This window comes from Myzus persicae, unplaced genomic scaffold, assembly GCF_001856785.1.
Source record: "Myzus persicae strain clone G006 unplaced genomic scaffold, MPER_G0061.0, whole genome shotgun sequence".
Classification (NCBI taxonomy): Eukaryota; Metazoa; Arthropoda; class Insecta; order Hemiptera; family Aphididae; genus Myzus; species Myzus persicae.
Window position 1 is genome coordinate 443,415 of NW_019100913.1, and position 19,851 is coordinate 463,265.

The 19,851-nt window shown below is 28.3% G+C and overlaps 1 protein-coding gene across 1 annotated transcript; it reads left to right on the forward strand.

Annotated features, from left to right (window-relative positions):
* Positions 1-421: 421 nt before the first annotated feature.
* On the forward strand, positions 422-18,770 carry LOC111026750 (zinc finger protein 271-like). Its single transcript, XM_022304881.1, has 6 exons — positions 422-1,362; positions 2,881-3,075; positions 3,133-3,285; positions 4,492-4,532; positions 8,087-9,544; positions 16,878-18,770. The coding sequence occupies exons 2-6, from the start codon at positions 2,890-2,892 to the stop codon at positions 18,172-18,174; spliced, it is 3,135 nt and encodes a 1,044-aa protein (XP_022160573.1). The 5' UTR covers positions 422-1,362; positions 2,881-2,889; the 3' UTR covers positions 18,175-18,770.
* Positions 18,771-19,851: the final 1,081 nt, after the last annotated feature.

Here is a 19,851-nt window from a genome sequence, read left to right on the forward strand (position 1 = left end):
GGGGCACGCAAAACATTTTGAAGGACCATCTAAAATAAGACGAACAGAAATTGTTTTTAAATATAGCATGCTGGATGTTCAATACTATTCCTCATCTAAATAAAATTGTGGAATCATAGATATTTTTGGATATTGTCATAGTGTTTGTTGTATGAATGATTTATATTTATAGATAAAATAAAAATCAGTTACTCAAAATTGATCAGGAAAAACAACGTACCTACGTAAATATGATTCATTGAGTAAGTACTTGGAATTTAGAAAAGAACATTCTTTAAAAAATATGCATTAATGTAAATAGTAGTTGCAATAAAAATGTACATTAGTTTAGTATTATTATAGGTTATGTTTATAAGTACCTATCGTACCATTGTTCTGTATTGGAAAATATAATAAGTACATAGTATTGTTATTATTAATAGCTACTCGTTCACCCATCTCCTATTTGATGTCAAAATAACATTTTTTTTTATATTTTTGGTCTCAATAAAAGGCTACCTTGATAGTTACAAATGACCAGTAAAGAAGAGTTGCAGAGTACATAATCACATGTAAACAATATTTTTATCTATGCGCCACACTGCAGCTACAGCAGTTTGCCAACCACGACGAACGACGGTACCCTATCCAGCCTGGCATTCAACCATAGCACAAAGCTAATATAGTAATATACGAAATTCAGGCAACCTCACTCTTTTGCGTGGAACATTTGTCGCTGACCCACCAACTACACACGGTGACCCGCAAAAGTAAAACGACGGAACACACGGTTAGCGTCCTCCCTCCCCACCACCGACAAAAACCGTAACGACTACTACACTGCTACAACAATCACCATCACCATATTGGAGTCACCAAACCAGCCTGCGCGCCAGACTTCCGAGTCGCGGTTATAGTCCCGCCACAACTCTCTCCCCTCCCACCAAGCGTAGCATCAAAACAAGAGGTGTCGACGCCGTCGCAGCCGTCGCAGCCGCCGTCAATGCATCCCGCCATCCCCTCGCAAACTGTAACATCACTATTCATTCGTCATTAATTCCTTCACTCGTACGGTTGTCCGCCATATTTAAATTTTTTACGTTATTGAACCTCTCAGCCAACCGGCCCTCATTGTCATTGTAACATCACCGTCGTAACGAAAACAGTCAATCGTGTCAATTACGATTGCTCGTTACATAATTGCACTTAATCAATCGATATCAAACTCCTAGCGCTGTTCCTCATATTCCATGTCTATTAAGATGCGAACGATGAACGGTGCCCGACGACGGTGGCATGACGTGAGCTACAGCCCTTCACGATCGACTCATTGACGGGTGGCCGACGACGGACGTCTCAGCTATTGTGAACCGTGGATTCCGGGTGAGTACGCGTTATGGAGACTCGTATTGGAGATTTACGTTTTTCCGGGCTCGTTCTCTTCACGAATTACCGTCCACGTCGGCCTTCTCGGTCGCTACCACCCACGCCCGAAACTGGGTACTCTACGGTGGCTACACTTCAAACTCAGACTGTCTGTAGATATTGCCCAGTGTCAGATTTGGATTATTTGGGTGTTTGACGCCCCCGACAGTCGGTGTGTAGGTATGGGTGTGTAACATCTGATTTTGATTTGCGATTATTCAATGCTCGTTCTGAGAAGGACATGAGTATGTACGGTATGTATAGTTAGTCATCAGCAGCTTCTATGGGTGGGTAGTGTTCACCCAAAACCATAGACCTCTATATAAATATAGAAATCCATACCAATTTACCCAGGTAAAGGGCAACAATGTGTCCAAAAAATATATGTTCATATATTAGGCATAACTTTAATACCTACCGATCATTTTTGATTTTCACTTGAAAGATAATAGGATAATAATCGCTGTACATTATCTGTACATTTATAGCATCTACTGTAATGCATTATGCATAACATTCCTAAAAATAACTACCTATGTATCTATAGTAGTCAGTAGGTAATCATATTAAGTGCATACAAATAGTATCCATTACAGCATAATTTAATAATTGCAATATCACAATATTCCTATTCATATTTGTTATTTCTATTTTGCCTAATTAGATTGTAATAATAGGTACTTTTAAGAAGATGTTATACCCACATTTATTGTCTCTGTCTTACTAATGTTTAACATAGACAATTTTACATTTGCAAGAATTCATTTTACCATGTTAATTTAATGTTACAATGATTTGACCTATAATCAAATTTAAATGTAAGAATATTATTCATTATTGAGGTCCCTACGTAATCTTTTTTGATAATTTAATTTTGAAGCAAGTTAAGAGTTTTTTTTAATTAACGTAAATGTGTATAATGTGATCCATAAATTTCTTAAAAATTTTAGTTTATCTACTGTACCTAGATATCTAGGTACCTCAAGTCCCATTTTAGTACTTTGCTAAATGTTAACTTTTATTTTCAGTTAGGTGAATTAAACATAGATACATTTTACAATTGCACGCATTATTATAATTAATATCTTCGCTTTTTTATTATTACTTGAGTAATTTGTAAAGTTTGTTATTTAGAAACAAACTTGTTGAAAATAATAACCAATAGTACCTAGGTGAGTGGAGTATCTACAATTATTTATAAATTATTTACAGATATATTTTTTAAAATACCCCTAATACACTTGATATTTAAGTTTCATAATTAAATTATTAGTATTAACAAATAAATGGGTACCTACTTACCATCTGATTTTCAAATTAAAAGATTTCAAGTGTATTGGACTCATATCACAGCCATATGTAAACTATAGGCTGATGAATAAACAAAAGTAACAAAATGTAAGTGCAATTGTGAAATGGCCCTTTAGGTACATTCAAAATACCTAATTGTTATAATTTTGATATTTTATTGTTTAGTTAAGGTACATGTCAAAAATCAAAATCGAAGTTAATATGGCTCATAATCAAGAAATAAATATGCAATCATGTACTATAAATGATTTATGCAGATTATGTGCAAATTTTGATGAAAACATGATACCAATATATGCAGATGAAGGAGCAGACCATATGTTAGAAAACAAAATAAAAACCCATCTTCCACTTATAAATGTAGTATACACATTTTAATTTTAATTATTTATCATACAAAATGTTTTTTTCATACAGATTTCTGCAAATGACTTATTACCAAAAAGAGTATGTTATCATTGCGCTTCTGCTGTGCTTGTTTGGAATGAGTTGTATGAATGTAGTACTGATGCAGACCAAAAACTTAGAAATATGTTTGAACTTCGTTCATTTGACCAAAATCAGTGCAAGGTACTGTAATTTTCTAAATTAAAATATCATTCTGACAATAAAAATAACTAATTGTTTTTATATCAAATACCTACATGTACCAGACCCAATGTAACTATCAACTTTTAAATTATTAAAAACAATTTTTATTTATTCATATGCTTACCTAATTAATTTATATTGAATTTATTTCAAACTGACATATGTTATAATAATAATTAAATAAATTTTTAAATTAATTGTTTTGTCAATTAATTTAAATGTATATAATTTGTTTAAAAAACAATGAGTTAATTTGTATTATGTCTTGATAACTTAAATGAGGAATTTCTTACAATATCAAATATATTTTCCACTTATTGCATAAGTAATTTCATAATTTGTAAATTTAAAAAACAAATTGTGTACACAAAATCTTTCAAACAAAACATAGTTAACTTATACAATTTAGCTAATTTGAACAAAAGCTGGCTGTATAACATTTAAATGTGGTACTATGTATGACACTTAATGTGTTTAGAAACAATAAAATGTATGCATACATGAAAAACATAAAAAAAATCTTAAATTTCCAGAAAATATCTTTGTAACTTTTTTTTATTGAAAACATATTTAATTACACGAGAATACTCAAACTAAGTTTAAATATTCAAAAATTGTAAAAACAAGCAAAACTATCAAATTTTGATTATGTAAGCAGATTTCTAAATGTTTTAAAAATGTCCAAATACATGAAATCCTGAGTCCTCTTACACTACTATTACTATCTACTTTACCCTGTGAAAAGTGATGGGTGAAGCCCAAATAATCATACCAACAGATATTCTCAGTATTGTGCTATTACTTTTCTACTGTTGTGGGGCCATAAACAGCCATACCCCCAAAAAACAACTTAACATATCTTTACAATGAATTACCTTTTATTTTTTCAACCATAGTGATTAAGCAAGATATAAAAATTGATTCCTAATTAAAAAGTCCTAATAATTGCTATTGGTAACAATATAGCCAGCACTCAGTTTTACAATTAAATTAATTAAATGATAATATTATTTAATTATAATCTTCATAGAAAACTTCTTTATTGTCTTTATTTTTCTACTAAGATGCAGTTATACGGTTTGTAATGTTTACGGATGTAATTATATCTATAGTTTAATCTATTGTTATTTGTTAAACTTTGTTTCCAGTTACTAATATTAGTTTTTTTTTTTTTGTATTTTGTAGGATATTCAAGAAGACAATAGGTTACATCCAACATTAAAAAGGTAAAATATTTCTGTATTAAATACATAATTTTAATTTTATAGAAACGTTGATTATCTGATATAATTTAGGATTTCAAATATAATAATATTTAAATTATGAAATGTGTTTTATTTGTTAATAGATTTTTGAATTACTTACTGTCTATCCTAACATAATTTTGAAATAAGTTCTAAAATCTATGATTGCTGTATTAGTGCAATATATTATAGAATCATAAATAATACTATTCTTTAAATACACACAGTTGTAAATAAAATATCTAAACACCACGCGGGTTTATTATATTTTTAATATTCTGAAAGTATTATATGACATGAATAGATAATATATTATTATTGCTTATGCAATATGATCACACGTTTTTGACTTAATATTTTAAATCTTTATTAAATAATTTAAAATGTATAGTTGAGAGGACGTTACACCTGCATGTGTTTTCTGTCTTATGAATGTACAACATAACAAACTTGTGTTCACCAATCCCAATTTTGTGTCATCTTTAAAAGTATAGTAAATTAATCTATTATCAACCTTAAAGGTAATCTAATCTGGAGATTTTTATGATACTTCAATTTTCAAGCAATTTATGAGTATTTCAATGAATATTATAGTTATAAAATTCTCATAACTTGCTTGACATTTTTTCCTTAAAACTCCCGAGTAACCAGATAATGTTCTTACCTTTAAGTGTGATGATAGGTCAATTATTTTTTATGAATAAAAGTTATTACACACAATTGAAACTCCTTAACACAAATTTAGAACATTGTGTATTTGTAACACAGTGACAACACAATCAGGTGTACTGTCCTCTTAATGAACATCAATGTTTAAAGATAATAATAATACTTATCTTTACATGTCACTGTTGCTATTAAGAACTCAAGTATGAAAGTAACTATTTAATGAAATATACTTCCTTAAGGTATTTATTTTATAATTGTACTAGTTAGATAATCAGCGGGCTATAATTTAAATTTACATTTGTATTTTATAGATGCTTTTTATTAAATAAGGAATATTTTTTTTTGTTAATGCTTATGATTAATATTTAAAATGTAAGGTAGTTGAAGCACAATTATTGATCAATTATAAAATCAATTTAGGAATAAAATGGTATATTTTGTCACCAAATTAAAATATTAATATTCAAAATTTTTTAAACAATAAATCAATACTCTTAAGGTTTAAATAAAAAACATTGACTGTACTTTTTGCTTAACTCAATTAAGTATGTTAATCAATATTATAATTGTTAGATTCTTAATGTATTTCAATTGTTCTTGAGAATTATTATATTTTTTGTTAAATATGTTTATACTAATTCTTTAAAAAAAATATTTCTTTATTTTAATTAAAAATTATAATTTAAAACTTAACTTGTTTTTCTGCTTATTATAATTTCAAAATGTATATCTTTAAAAATATCTAATATTTTAAACATTTTTTTTTTTTTAATTCAATTAAATAAACACAACTTCCAACCATGTTATTAAATGTTATAAATTTAATACATTGTCACAAATGGGTCTTACAAAAGTTTAGGAATAGTTTATAATATTGAACAGAATCATGACAAATATTAAAAAAACCAAAACCCATTGTCCAAAAATGAAATCATAGTTTAGTGCTCAACTACTGGTCATGATAAAAAAGCAAAACAATTTCATTTGTTTACCAAATTGAACAGTAACATTTTATATTATTATAAAATTTAATACTAAACTAAAACGATCTTATAACTTGTTTATAAAACTTTTTGTATTTTTTAGTAACAACGTAACTTTTAGTTAAACTTCTGATGACTTAATATCGGTTAAAAAAAATAATTTTTGATAAATGTAACTATTTTCTATTGTGGAATCACAGAAGTATATTAAAAATGTAAAACAATTAACATATAGAAATATTTATAAAAATTAGTGAGATCTTAGGGACATATAAAAATGTTATATAATTTAGACATCCATCGCAATCTCAATAAACTGTGGTTTTAAATTTCTGTCTTATTCTGTTGTTTGTATCAATTTAGTCTCACAAAAATATTCTAGTGGTGTATGCACTAATGAATTGTACAATTATCTCATACATAAATTCATATTTTAAACTTATTGCACTATACCTAAGGTTTTTTCGGGTAATATAATGAACTAGTGAATGGTAGAATAATAATTGAAATTAATGATAAATATATACTAATAATATTTTGTTTACAAATTATTAAATAAAGCTATTTTTGCTTTGTTACATATCATTTTTAAATTGTTTTTATTATATTTTAGTTAGAGTAGATATAAGATTTTGATCAAATTAAAATTGTCCAAACATTCTTGATTATCAATGCCTTTATTTTGTGATTAAATTAATATAATTAGTTTAACTGATTATAATGAATAATTACCTATATTCTTTGCTTAACAGCTTACTTAAATAATAGCTGAAACATTCAAATTTCGTTAAACTCCTGTAATTAAAAATATTATTTTTTAATTTTTCAAAAACTATTGTATAAAACACTGTTTAAAATATATGAAGAACAATTTAAAGCCCTCATCTACAAATCTAGTCTTGTATTTGTAGAAATTTTTTTTGCATGCATCTTAGATCATTTCATTTTAATTAAAAGTTTGTTCATATTAATAAATATTTTTCAACATTTTCTTGACATTCTTAATGTTAATTGAGCAAATAATAATGCAACTACTCTAATTGTTAAAGAATAACTGTTTTTATTCAATATTTTTGTTTGCACATATATAAGCAGTTCCATTTACAATGTTGTTCAAATAATATTATTTTAATAAAATTTGTTTAGTTATGTGATATTTAACTATATTCTATCAGCTAAATCTTTGTATTCGCACCAAAGTGTTTAATCGAACAATTTAGAAAATAAATCAAATAATATATCATCAAAAATTAAAATAATTTATTTTTAATCAATTTTATATAGAATTTTTCTAAACATGGAAACTTTAAACCTTCTTTAATATATTAGTTAAATATTAAATTTAAGTAATCATAATTTATTTAAAATTAATATTAATTTGAAAAGAAAGTCATTTGAACTTGATGTATGTTATATATTTCCCTATTATTTAATGGAATCTATTTAATGATTATTTTTGTTATTTATAATGTAGATATTTTGAAACCAAAATCACATTTATGTTAGGGAATCACTTAGTTGTAATAATAGAGATTTTTTTATTTTTGTCAGTTATCATTTTTTTTTTCAGTTTTTACTGTGAAATATAAGTATTTATAATCTTTCATTGTTAAAAAATATTTTTAAGTACTTCAAAGGATATAAAAACAGAAGTAAGATGGAAATAGTCATGCTGTCGACTCATAAAAATAAACTCAATATTGGAAATATTTTTGCTGTAAACATATACAATTTTAACAGTGTTCAAGATGGTATACAAATGGATTTTGTTGTTCAAAATTTGCGTAATCCAAAAGAAAAAAAATATTTTGCTTTTATATATAACTAAGGATGTATGAAAACAAACTAGGGCAAAATAATTTCTGTGCCCATTTGGTTTTCCAGGTACATTGACTTGACAGAACCAGATGGAACATTGAAAATAATTCCTACTAAAGAAACTTCACTTTCAAACAATTATTCCTGTTCATTTTGTTTTGAAAAGTTTTTGAAGATTAGAGATAAAGTAAAACACGACCGTGATGTTCACGGTGTTCAATCTAATATATTGCCAATAAAATATGTAAGTGACAGGTACATAGATAGTAATATGAAAATTTCAATTTCAAATGTTGAGGATAACAGTACAGAAAAAAATCTTTCCAGCATAGTTGATGTAAGCAATACAAAATCAATACAAGACTTTAAAATAAATAATTATGATGTATTATGCGTTATGTGTAATGTTTCTTTTAAATCCTTGTTGGAAAAGTTAGAGCATGATCAAAACTTGCACAATGTGCAGACAACTAAACGAAGAAGCAAACGCGTTGGAGTAACTAAAAGTTATGATGAATTGTTTGATGATGAATCTGATTTTGATGAAGAAATAAAAAATGATTCTTCAAATTCTGGACAGTTCAATAATAATAGTGTTCAATCAAATTCTATTGATCAAAAAAATGGTAATGAAATGGACTTGAAAAAAGAGAAAGAGTTAGAAGACATAAAAGATGAACTTATTGAATCCGATGAAAAGTCTGATATTGAAGATTTCAAGTGTTATTACTGTAATCAACAATTTCCTTCTAAACATTTGGCTTCAAAACACGTCCGTTCACATATGTTAAATAATAAAAAACCAATCCCAAAAAGTGACATTTATGATAAGTATAAAGTTATGATAGATAATAAATTATATTACAAATGCGATCAATGTAATTATAATGTTGAAGGTAGGAGATACAAGTTTGTGTATCATATGAGGGTGCATACTGGTGAAAAACCATACACTTGTGAAATGTGTAGTAAACAGTTTCGTACAGCAGCATTTTTGAGACGCCATATTGTATGTTTCCACGATAAAGTTCGTAGTTATCAGTGTGACATTTGTGGACGTTCATTTTCTGAGAAACGTAACGTTGATGATCATAGACGCACACATACTGGTGAACGGCCGTTTGTTTGTGAAACATGCGGTAAAAGTTTTGCCCAGAGATCATCAATGAAAATTCATTGGAAACAAATGCATGAAAGTATAAAAGCACATAAATGTGAATATTGTGACAAAAGTTTTATCAGAAGATGTCATTTAGTTGCTCATTTAACCCATCATACAGGAGTGCGCAACTATGTATGTGCAGTATGTGGTAAAGCATTCTTGCGCAGTGGTACACTTAAAGGTCATACAGCAGTGCACAGTTCAGAAAGGCCTTTTCAATGTACTATTTGTGGTGACACATTTAAATTGAAAAAACATTTAAAACAGCATGGACGAGTTCATGAAACTCAGCATTCATTTGTTAATATGCCTCAATTAGAATTTATTTCAACAACTGTAGATAATCAGAGGAGTTCACAATAAATTATTAATGTTATTGATTTGTATGAGTATTATAATATGTAATATATGTCAACGGTTCCCAAACTTTTTTGTCTTACAGTGCCCTTTTGAAAATAAATATTTTCATTTTTTCCTTTTGGAAAAAGAATTAGGATAATGTTGTACTTAATCACTTCATAGGCAATATGCATCTTTGATTGAAATCTAAAATCTTATTAAATCCATTCTACCAAATTTCGCTTTCAAACTATTATCACAAAACAAGCGCTGTCAGTACAGACACCGACACACTTAGTCCAATCCAAATTATTTTCAGACATGAAATCATCCATTATTTCAAACGAGTTCTAAAACTTGGCACTTGTTGTAATACTCTTACAAAAGAGTAGGTCTTCTACCATTTCATGACCGCCTATGAACCTCACACAACAAATCAAATGAGCATCCTTATTATCATCCAATTGCAACTCAAATACTTTATTTTTGATTTCTCCTATCAATTGATCATTTAGGTCTTCTACCGTTTAATTTATTCTGTGACTGACTGTTATTAGACAAAGGCGCATTTGAAAGTAATTTCCAAGTAGATTCCCCTACCAAAATATTAACCATATCTTCTGCAGTTGGTAGAATAAGTTCTTCTGCAATTAATAGTGGTTTCTTACATTTAGAGATTCTATAAGCCACTTTGTAAGGTGCAAACAAAGCATTTTTTGTTATTGATGCATTTTTGAAACGTACTGTTTTCCAGTTTAGGCTCTTTTAACTTTCTAGAAAAAAGTCACGAAATTGTTCTACTGCGTGCTTGTGGTTTGCTTCTAAATGGCGCTTCGATTTACTCAGCAACATGTATTCTGGTGCCAAAACTTTCATACACAGTAAACACAATGGTTTCTCCTCGCCATTAATTTCTGTTGACTTAAAACCAAACTCCAAATAACTTTCATCATGCTTCTGATATTTTCTCTTTTTCACCACTGAACCGTGGCTGTTCGTGGGCATACTTTCTTCATCTTCATAACGTTTATTATTATTCAATAATAATTGATTCATTGTTAAAAAGTGAAGGAATACTAAACTAACAAAACGTGAAGTATCAGCGCAACTTCGTGTATCAGCCTTTGAGCTACAAAAACAAATTACTCCAGACGTGTCCACGTGTGGTCGTAGTAATTTAGTATTTTTCATAACTGCTTCATGGCAATCGGCTCGCGTTATCGTACGCTTTGTGATGTGTGAACGGTGTATGAAAAACCCGTTTATCTAAAAATAATCGTTATTTTATGGTATTTAATTTATTTTTGGACCACAACGATTAGCGATCGCGGCGCCACAGTAAAAACGCCTCGGCGCACACTTTGGGAACCGCTGATATAATATTTTCAAATCTATAGTCGTCTCATTTGGACCATAAAGTTATTTAAAATTAAAGTAAGATCATTACTAAATCAAAAATTAATATCTTCATGATTTCATCAGCCTATTTAGCAAAGTACTTATTATTTCACTGTAGCGTTCCTTTTTCCATTATCGATATTAATAACAGACGAATAAATAACAAATTTAAGGTTAAAAAAATATTTTTTGCTAATTTTTGTAAAAATGATATGCATTTTGAATTATTATTATTTCTAGTCATTATCAAGTGATGGTCAGTAAGTGGTGCATTGTTAAGATCTGTATTTTGTTATCCTGGTCTTTGTAAACTTCAAACGTAAAATTCAATCAATGAATGTATTTTTTTTAACTTAAATTTATGGTGTGCTACTAAATTTATCATTTAGGAATATGAAAAAAAAACTGAAATAAACTGAGCAGGGATAAGTTTCTCGAGAAAAAAAACTTAGCAGTGAAAATGTTTACTCGAAATATAATTTTTTTTGTCATTTCATAGTAAACTAAATACCCATCACTTGATATTATAGTTAATATATTTCAATGATTATTCTTTCTATAAATTCTTTGATATACTATTGATAAAATGGCTTTTTCACTTGACTCCGAAAATTTATTCTCCACAATCATTGAAAATAATTGTATTTGACAATTTTAAGAATTTTATTATAAATTTCATTGATAACACAAAACTTTTGGAATCACTATTTGCTACTAAATGATTACACAACTATTTAACATGAATAATAAATACATTTTAAAAAACACTTAAAATGTTTTTTTTTCTAGTGTAAAATTTTTTAGTTTGAAATTATGTCCTTTTGCTAAATAGGTTGATATTATTTTAAGTCTTAATTATTAATAATTATACACAAGTTTATTGCATAAAGTCGACATTATAAACATATAGACTTGAATGTATTTTTAAAAAAATTAAATTTTGAAAAACAATAAATAGAGATTATTACAAAGAAACCCTTAAAGAATATTGCATAATTTTTAAAATCAATTTAGGATTTATAATGCTGTAGCAATATATTCTTTACAACACTACAATTTGAGATCACAAATTGCTCGTTTATTTTAGAACATAATCTACCCTTAATATGTATTATTGATTTTTTAAATTTTCTTTTGAATATTAGTATTAAAAAAAATTCTTGTATTTGTGTAAGTAATATTTTGTCTCTTCAAACTCCTAAATTAAAGTAAAACTTAGAATATTATTTATAGTAAAACCTACTTATAACAGATTAGCGCAGTACCAACTGATTTTTTCGTTATTAAAGAGTTTCTGTTATAGCATGGATGGGCAACTGGCGCCCCGCGGGCCGCATGCGGCCCGCGTACCTTTTTTATCTGGCCCGCACTACATTTTCAAATTACTTCATATAATTTTAGGGATTGTCTGTATTTTATTTTATTACATTTTTCGATAAAATGTGGATATAAATTCTTATCCAGTTTTAAACTGAAACTAAATTATTAAATGTCTAAATATAAATTTATAATGGCGTAGCTAACATACTCTTTATTTCATTTTATCGGTTTAGTCATATCCTTATTCCGTAGCGTCACGCTGACGTACTGTACTGCCGTAGTGTCACACCGCCTCGCCGTTAGTTCTATTATTTTCGTGTTTTGTAATAATTATTTTAAAAATGTCCGCTAAAAAGCGTAAAATCGAAGATGAAAATAGAATTGTTCACAGCTTATGGGAGAATGATTATTTATATATTATTAACAAAAAAAAAACTTCAATGTTTAGTTTTTTTCAATATTATTCCAGTACTAAAAGAATATTATTTGAAAAGACATTACATGACAAATCATTTGAAATAGAAGTGGATTTTACTAAATTGTCTATTGAAAAACCACATCCTCAAGTATCACATTAATTAATAATTGTAAATATAAATAAATAAAGATAAAAAATAAATGTTAGTAAATTTGAATTACCTTTTTTTTTACTTTCTCTTATGCACTGCAGCCCGCTAGATTTTAAAGTACTTAAAAGTGACCCGCTAGTAACTTTGAGTTAACCATAGGAAATACTAAAATATACAAAAAATAAATATGTATGTGACTGGTTATTTTCTGTTGTAAGGAGATATCCATCTTTTAAAGTGTCTGTTATATGGAGGTTTTACTGTGTATATAAATTAAAATGTATTTTAATTTTACTTGTATAACGTGTAGTGGTGCATTTTATTTAGAATCAGTTTAGGAATAACAATTAAACTTCATAACCCATGAATCTGTATGAAATGTCGATTTTTTTTATTTTTTTTACCCTTTTCCTTTGATAAATCTAATTACTTAGTAACTAGGTTCTATCATAAAATGTTTAAATTACAAGTCATCCTAAATTTTTCAATTAATATGGTACGCTGCCATAATTTTCAATGGACTATTTGATCACTTTTGCCCTATAAAAGTAGAATACGTACTTTCAATGATAATTTACTTTTTTCAATGAACATAATTTATCTTTGTCAATTATCATAGATAGTATCGTAGATGGGCAACAGAATCCTTTATCACTTGTTATCTTAATTTTGATTTGACACATGGTAACGGGAGTCAAGTATTTTCTATTTACTAATTTCCCACCTCCTGCCAGAATGCACCACTAGTTAATTAAATCAAATAATAATAATAATGAGCGATAAATGATTTCACTGTCTTTACTTATTTATAGTGTTATTTAATCTATGTCAGTATAGATGTTTAAAAATGAATGATTAAAAACATTTATTATAACTATTAGATTTAATGTAACTAAGTGTACAATTTTTTACTCCATTATATTATAATATTACAGGGTATGTGTGCCATACAACTGTCTGGTAACTCTACTATTTTATTTTCTTATTTAAAGTTGTTTTAATAACTTATTATTTAACTATCATAGCGCAAAGAGGAATTTATTGGTTTTATTGTTATTATAATTTTTTGTTATTTTTTTTTATCTGATGATATTTTTTTCTAGTAATAAGAAAATTGTCTGTTCCAACCGTTCCATGTCTACCTCTAAATTATAAATTATATCTATAGTCTCATACAAAAGTAATCCCAGGTAGGGGAAGGCTTCTGTATATGGTGACAGCAATAAGTATTGATAACTTGCACTAAATAATGTGCTTTTAGAAGTGTCATCACTTTATTATTTCTACAAATGCCTAGCTTACATTTTGCTTAATGCAGTAAAACATATTTTGTCTGTGGTTGACTGTCAAAATAACAGGCACAAATCGATTTATCTAGAGGTGTAGTCTATGTGAACCGTACAAAAATTGGTCACTGCCTGAGGTTACTCTTACATAAAACAAAGTATAATTGCTATTTCCAATAAATCGTTTTTCATTTTCCCAGTAGTTCCTAAATTTCTAAATTTTAAATACTATTTATTGAGAAAAGTTCTACTTTTATAATAGGGTAATTTTTTTTAAAGGGGGGGGGGGTTATGACTGATTTTGTTTAATATATATTTTATTGAAAATTGTAGCTGTAGGTTAAGACTTGACATTTAAAAACAAACCTACTTAATTATTTATTTGTTAAATGATACATTTTTTAAATCTTTAATACATATTATTTAGTTATTTTTTTAGAAAACTAGCATATTAAATAATTCTAAGAACAAAAAGTTACCTAACAAAGTTCCAATTCGAATTTTTTTTTCAACTTCAATGATTTTTTTGCATTCGAGTTTATAGTAATAGCATAACTACTACCCCACATCAATATTCTTTATATCCTGACTGTCTCTGTTCTTTTTCTCTTAAGAAATACCGGCTATAATATGCTATTGTAGTATCAATCTTATTTAATGTTATGTTTAATATATTTATATGAAACTTACCTTATTACTACTTTATGTACTAAATATTTAAATGTATGCATAAATATATACATTTTAAATGTTATCATATTTTTCTAAGTACTAATTTTGAAATATATTTTTTATATTTATCCAAAATAATATAGTAACACTACTTTTCTTGTAAATTATATTTTAATAAAGTTGTATTCGATAATAGTTATAGAATATTTTTTATATGTATTATTTTTGTTTTGTAAAAATGTATTGATAAAGTATTAACATTTCATGTGTGTAATTTGGTATTAAATCGCTGTATAATAAGTATATGTATAGGTACTAAAATTAATCAATTGATTTATATATTATTTAAACTAAATATTTAACATGGTACAATATTATATAATATATTATTTATTATGAACTGCATATTTTTCATTATTAACCTTACATTATTGTTTTAGATATCATCATTTTTGCTTGTTAGGTTGTGTGGGTTGTTCATAAGTGGTTATATAGTAAGCTTTGAAAATAATCTAATTAATTTTTTTGTATATTCTTCGGATTGAAAATTTATATTTTTATCTATTTTGTTTATAAAAAAAAGGATAGCATTAAATCTAACCATAAGAACAAAAAAAATGTATTATATGCAATACACAATCGAAACCTGAAAGTCTGTCATTGTCTTAACTATAACAAATTTAAATTAATTTTCTTCAAAGCTGTTATAGGCCAGAATAATTAATTATCATAACTTTTTAATGAAAAATTATAAAATTACTTTTAAGACTGTTATTATCTGATGTCCAAGTATTGGGTATCCATTAAGTTATAATAAAACAAAAATTTATTTTAATTAAATATCTTAGTAAATAACAATAAATATTTCAATATTTTTAAATGAGGTAGATTCGAAAGTGATTTGTATAAATGAGATAAGATCAGTCACTATTTATGAGGTTTCTGATAAATAGCAATTTGAACTCTTTTGTTTTGATGTGCTGATTTCTTACTTAGATAAAGATTTGGGTCTACAGTTTAGGTACAGTGCATATAACTCTGTATACAGTTCATAAATATCTTAACAATTAACCAACTATTTAAATTTTTTCGCAAAGATAAACAAATTTAATTATACGTACCATTTAATATTTATGGTACAAAGCTTACCTATAACATATTTTTTAAAAACTAAACCGGCCTTAAATTGATTTGTTTAAATAAGGGTTGTATAAAAAAATAGTTTGGAGGAATTGCTAGAATTCTTGTATGTCATGTTTGAAAACTACGATTATTTCTTCTTGAAAAATAATAATTTTTCAGTTATACCTATTAGTTATAATATTAAGTAGTAACCCCATGCCAACAAATTACAAGCAGAAGAATTAAGCAATTGGACAGTTGTTAATTTGAATATTTATAGTAATTATTGTAATAAACACTATAATTGTGTGATAGTTGATTGATCAACTTTATGATTAATGTTTAAATAAGTAATAAATATTATTATATATAATCATATGGTTTTTGTAAACATTTTAAGAGGACATCGTACCCGTATAATGTATTCTCACACTTCCTAACTCTAAATATTGCAAAATGTAAGTCCATCAGTTCCAATTGTGTATTGTTAGCTTAAATATTAGAGTGAATTCACTTATCATCAAACTTAAATATAAGAACATTACCTATATTCTCTGTTTGGTTTTTCACGATATTTTAATTTTTAAGTGAGTTACGACTTATGAGTATATTTAAAAATGCTCATAATTCACTTAAAAATTAAAATATCGTAAAAACCAACGAGAAAACGCAAATAATGTTCTTGCATTTAGGTTTGATAGTAGTTCAATTTACTCTAATATTTAGGCCAACAACACAAAATTGCAACTGCTGGACGTACATTTAGTCATATTAAGCGTTTGTAAGTGTAAGCGGTGACAACACATGCTTGTACGGCGTACTCTTAAGTGACCAAAAATTATAGGTATTTCTTAAATTGAAAGAATAATCGAAAATCAAAGTTAACTGAACCTAACTATTATAATTTGATATAGTCGTTAAATAGTGTATGCCATTTATTTATTTGCTTTAACTAAGTTATATTAAAACTGCCGTGTTTGTTTTTACAGCGAAATCTCTGACATATTTCACAGAGAAGTGGATAACGACTCCGCAGATGACAACATGTACCTGAATGCGGCTGGCATCGACGACGACATAAATGGACTTATGAATTGCCATCGGCTGGATGACATTTCGGTGGCAGACGATTGCAGCCTCGTGGTGCCGAAACAAGAGTATCTGGACGTCATAGAAGACAGCAACCACGAAGACGCAGTTGATAATCAACTTCCCACCGCAGGGAACATAAACTCGGTTTGTGGAGGAGACGATATCACTAATCATAATGATAGTGAAGACTTCAAACCAATTATAGATGGGATTAACGTCAATGAAACTAGTGGTGGGGAAATAGATGAACAGTCAAAAGGTGGCGACAGACGCAACGGAAACGATGGTGAAGTAGGCGATGAGAACGATCGCGAAGACGAAGAAGATGAAGAGGACGATGACTGTGACCAGCTAAACAACATGCAGGTGAGGCAGTTGTACGTAAGCAGTTCGTTGGACGGAGCTACCGCAGATGAGGATGAACAGCAGCAGGAAACCATGTGCCAGATATGTGCGACCGTGTTCAAGACTAGGTACAACCTGTTGCGGCACTTCCAAAAGCGACACCCCGAGTACAAAATGTACGAGTGCGACCTATGTCGTATCAGCTTCCCGTCCATTGACGAGTTTAAAGACCATCTTGAGGAGAAACACTCCAAATTGCATACCACGAACACAATCGACTCGAAGCAAGTGCGTTTCGCGTGTGACGTGTGTGGCAATATGTACAAGAATAAGGCGTCTGCTATGAATCACCTGCTGACGCACACCGCTAAAAAAACTGTGCGCTGCACCCACTGCGACTTCACGTGTTACACCAAGCAACAACTAGGCGTACACCAGACCAAGCACGACAAGCGGTTCGTATGTGACATATGCCACAAACGGTTCGCACAAAAGTCGCAGCTGGACGTGCATATTAACGCGGTCCACTACAACCAAAGGCCGTACTCTTGTGTGCTTTGTAACAAGACGTTTAAAACCAAAGGGTCACACGATGCTCACATGATCGTGCACACAGACACCCGAAATTACCAGTGTCCGCACTGCGATAAAAAGTGCCGGAAGCGGTACGATTTAACATTGCACATCCGAACTCACACTGGTGAAAAACCTTTCAAGTGCAGTGTATGCGGGCGCGGGTTCGTGCAGATGTGCGATACACGAAAGCATGAGATGCTCCACTTTAAGCCTGGCAAGCGGAAAAACTTATTCTTCGAGTCTTCAGAGTCAGGAATGGCCGATGACGAATGACATACGGCGGCGGTGGCGGTAAGCGCTACAGACGACGATGGTGATGACGATGATGACACCACCAATAACAACTCAATTCTATCACTACCATCGCCACCGCCATCACTAACCCTATGACCCTGATAGATCCCACTGTATTTTGTTTTTAGATAAAACTTAATTTTTTATATATAAATTTGTGTATAAATGTATATTTTTTTTTGTATTTTACTGTATTTTTTTTTATGTTATACATTTTTAAATAACATTCTTATAAATTGTATTATTTGTAATTAGTCAAAGTTCCTTTTCCACAACATTTAAATAGGAACAAACAATTCTTAAACCCCTGGTGAGTTAGAGAAAAATAATTAAAGGCTATTTCTTGTAAACTCAATTAAAATTATTTGCCAGTTTCAAAATACATCCAATTTGGTTTATCTTATCATCAAGTTGAGTATTGAAACTACAAAAATGTGTAAATATGTGTAATTAAGTATTCTTATATCCATGTAATGTATGTTGATAATGTATAACACTTTCTACCTATGTATTAAAGTCTTTACTGAATTGAATTTTGTGAGTAATTTATAAAAATAAATACCTTAAGTACTATATTATGTTATTATTGTCTATCAAACTATGTAAAATACAATAAAAATATTTGTGAGAAATCATAATTATGGACTTATTTTGGTTAGCATTTGAATTTATTAACCTATGGTTAAATAATATATTTATAGATGAGAACATCGTTTGTCTCATAAAGTTGGATTTTTTTGATACTTTGAATTTAATTTTAGATAAACATGTTAAAAATATACTTTATTGTAAAATATCTAACATAGTATATTATAATATTCTTATATTTTATTTAATAATATGTAAATTCTAATGTATTAACTCCCATGACCTTGTCTTATAGAAGGAAGTGTATAATAAATACACTTAAACTTCTCAGCGTAATATGTATTTTCAATAATATTAACTAGTAGAATTTATACTTTATTTACTAATCTATCATGGCTCATAATTTTTCCTATGTATTACGCTACTATACATATTACATTGATGTTAATTTTTTACTACAATTTTCAGAACAGTAATTTAATTTTTAAGAAGGTATAGTTTTTAATTTATTGATTTACAAATGAATATTGAGTGGTTTCGACATGTATTTTTTAAAAATAAATACAAAACTATGGTGCATTTTAAGTTAAGTCATGTTGGTTCAAAAGCAGAAAAACACTTGTCATTTTAAGTGTGGATTAATTCATTTCTAATAAATCAAGTTTTTGATTACTGTTATTGAAGTTAAATATTTGATAAAAAAATTATATGATAATTTATTATTCACAACAATAAAATAGTATAAAAACTGCTTCCATATATTTCTCAGGTCGGTATGAAGATCAATAAGATGTTCATATATTCTGTTACCATTGAGAATAAACATAAATTGAACTTACTTTTGGATATTACAAATAAAAAGCATGATAAACTATTAAACGTGTGTTCGTAAATAATTTATACGACACAACATTTGTTAAGTTATAAATTGATATTACCAAGACCCTAGAACAGTGGAGTCATTATGATGGAAGAGATTCATATAAAATACAAATCAAAATTTTAAAAGCGACTTTTTTTGGTATTGGGAAAATTTATGAAGTTAAAAATGGCTATGTTTCAGTTTTT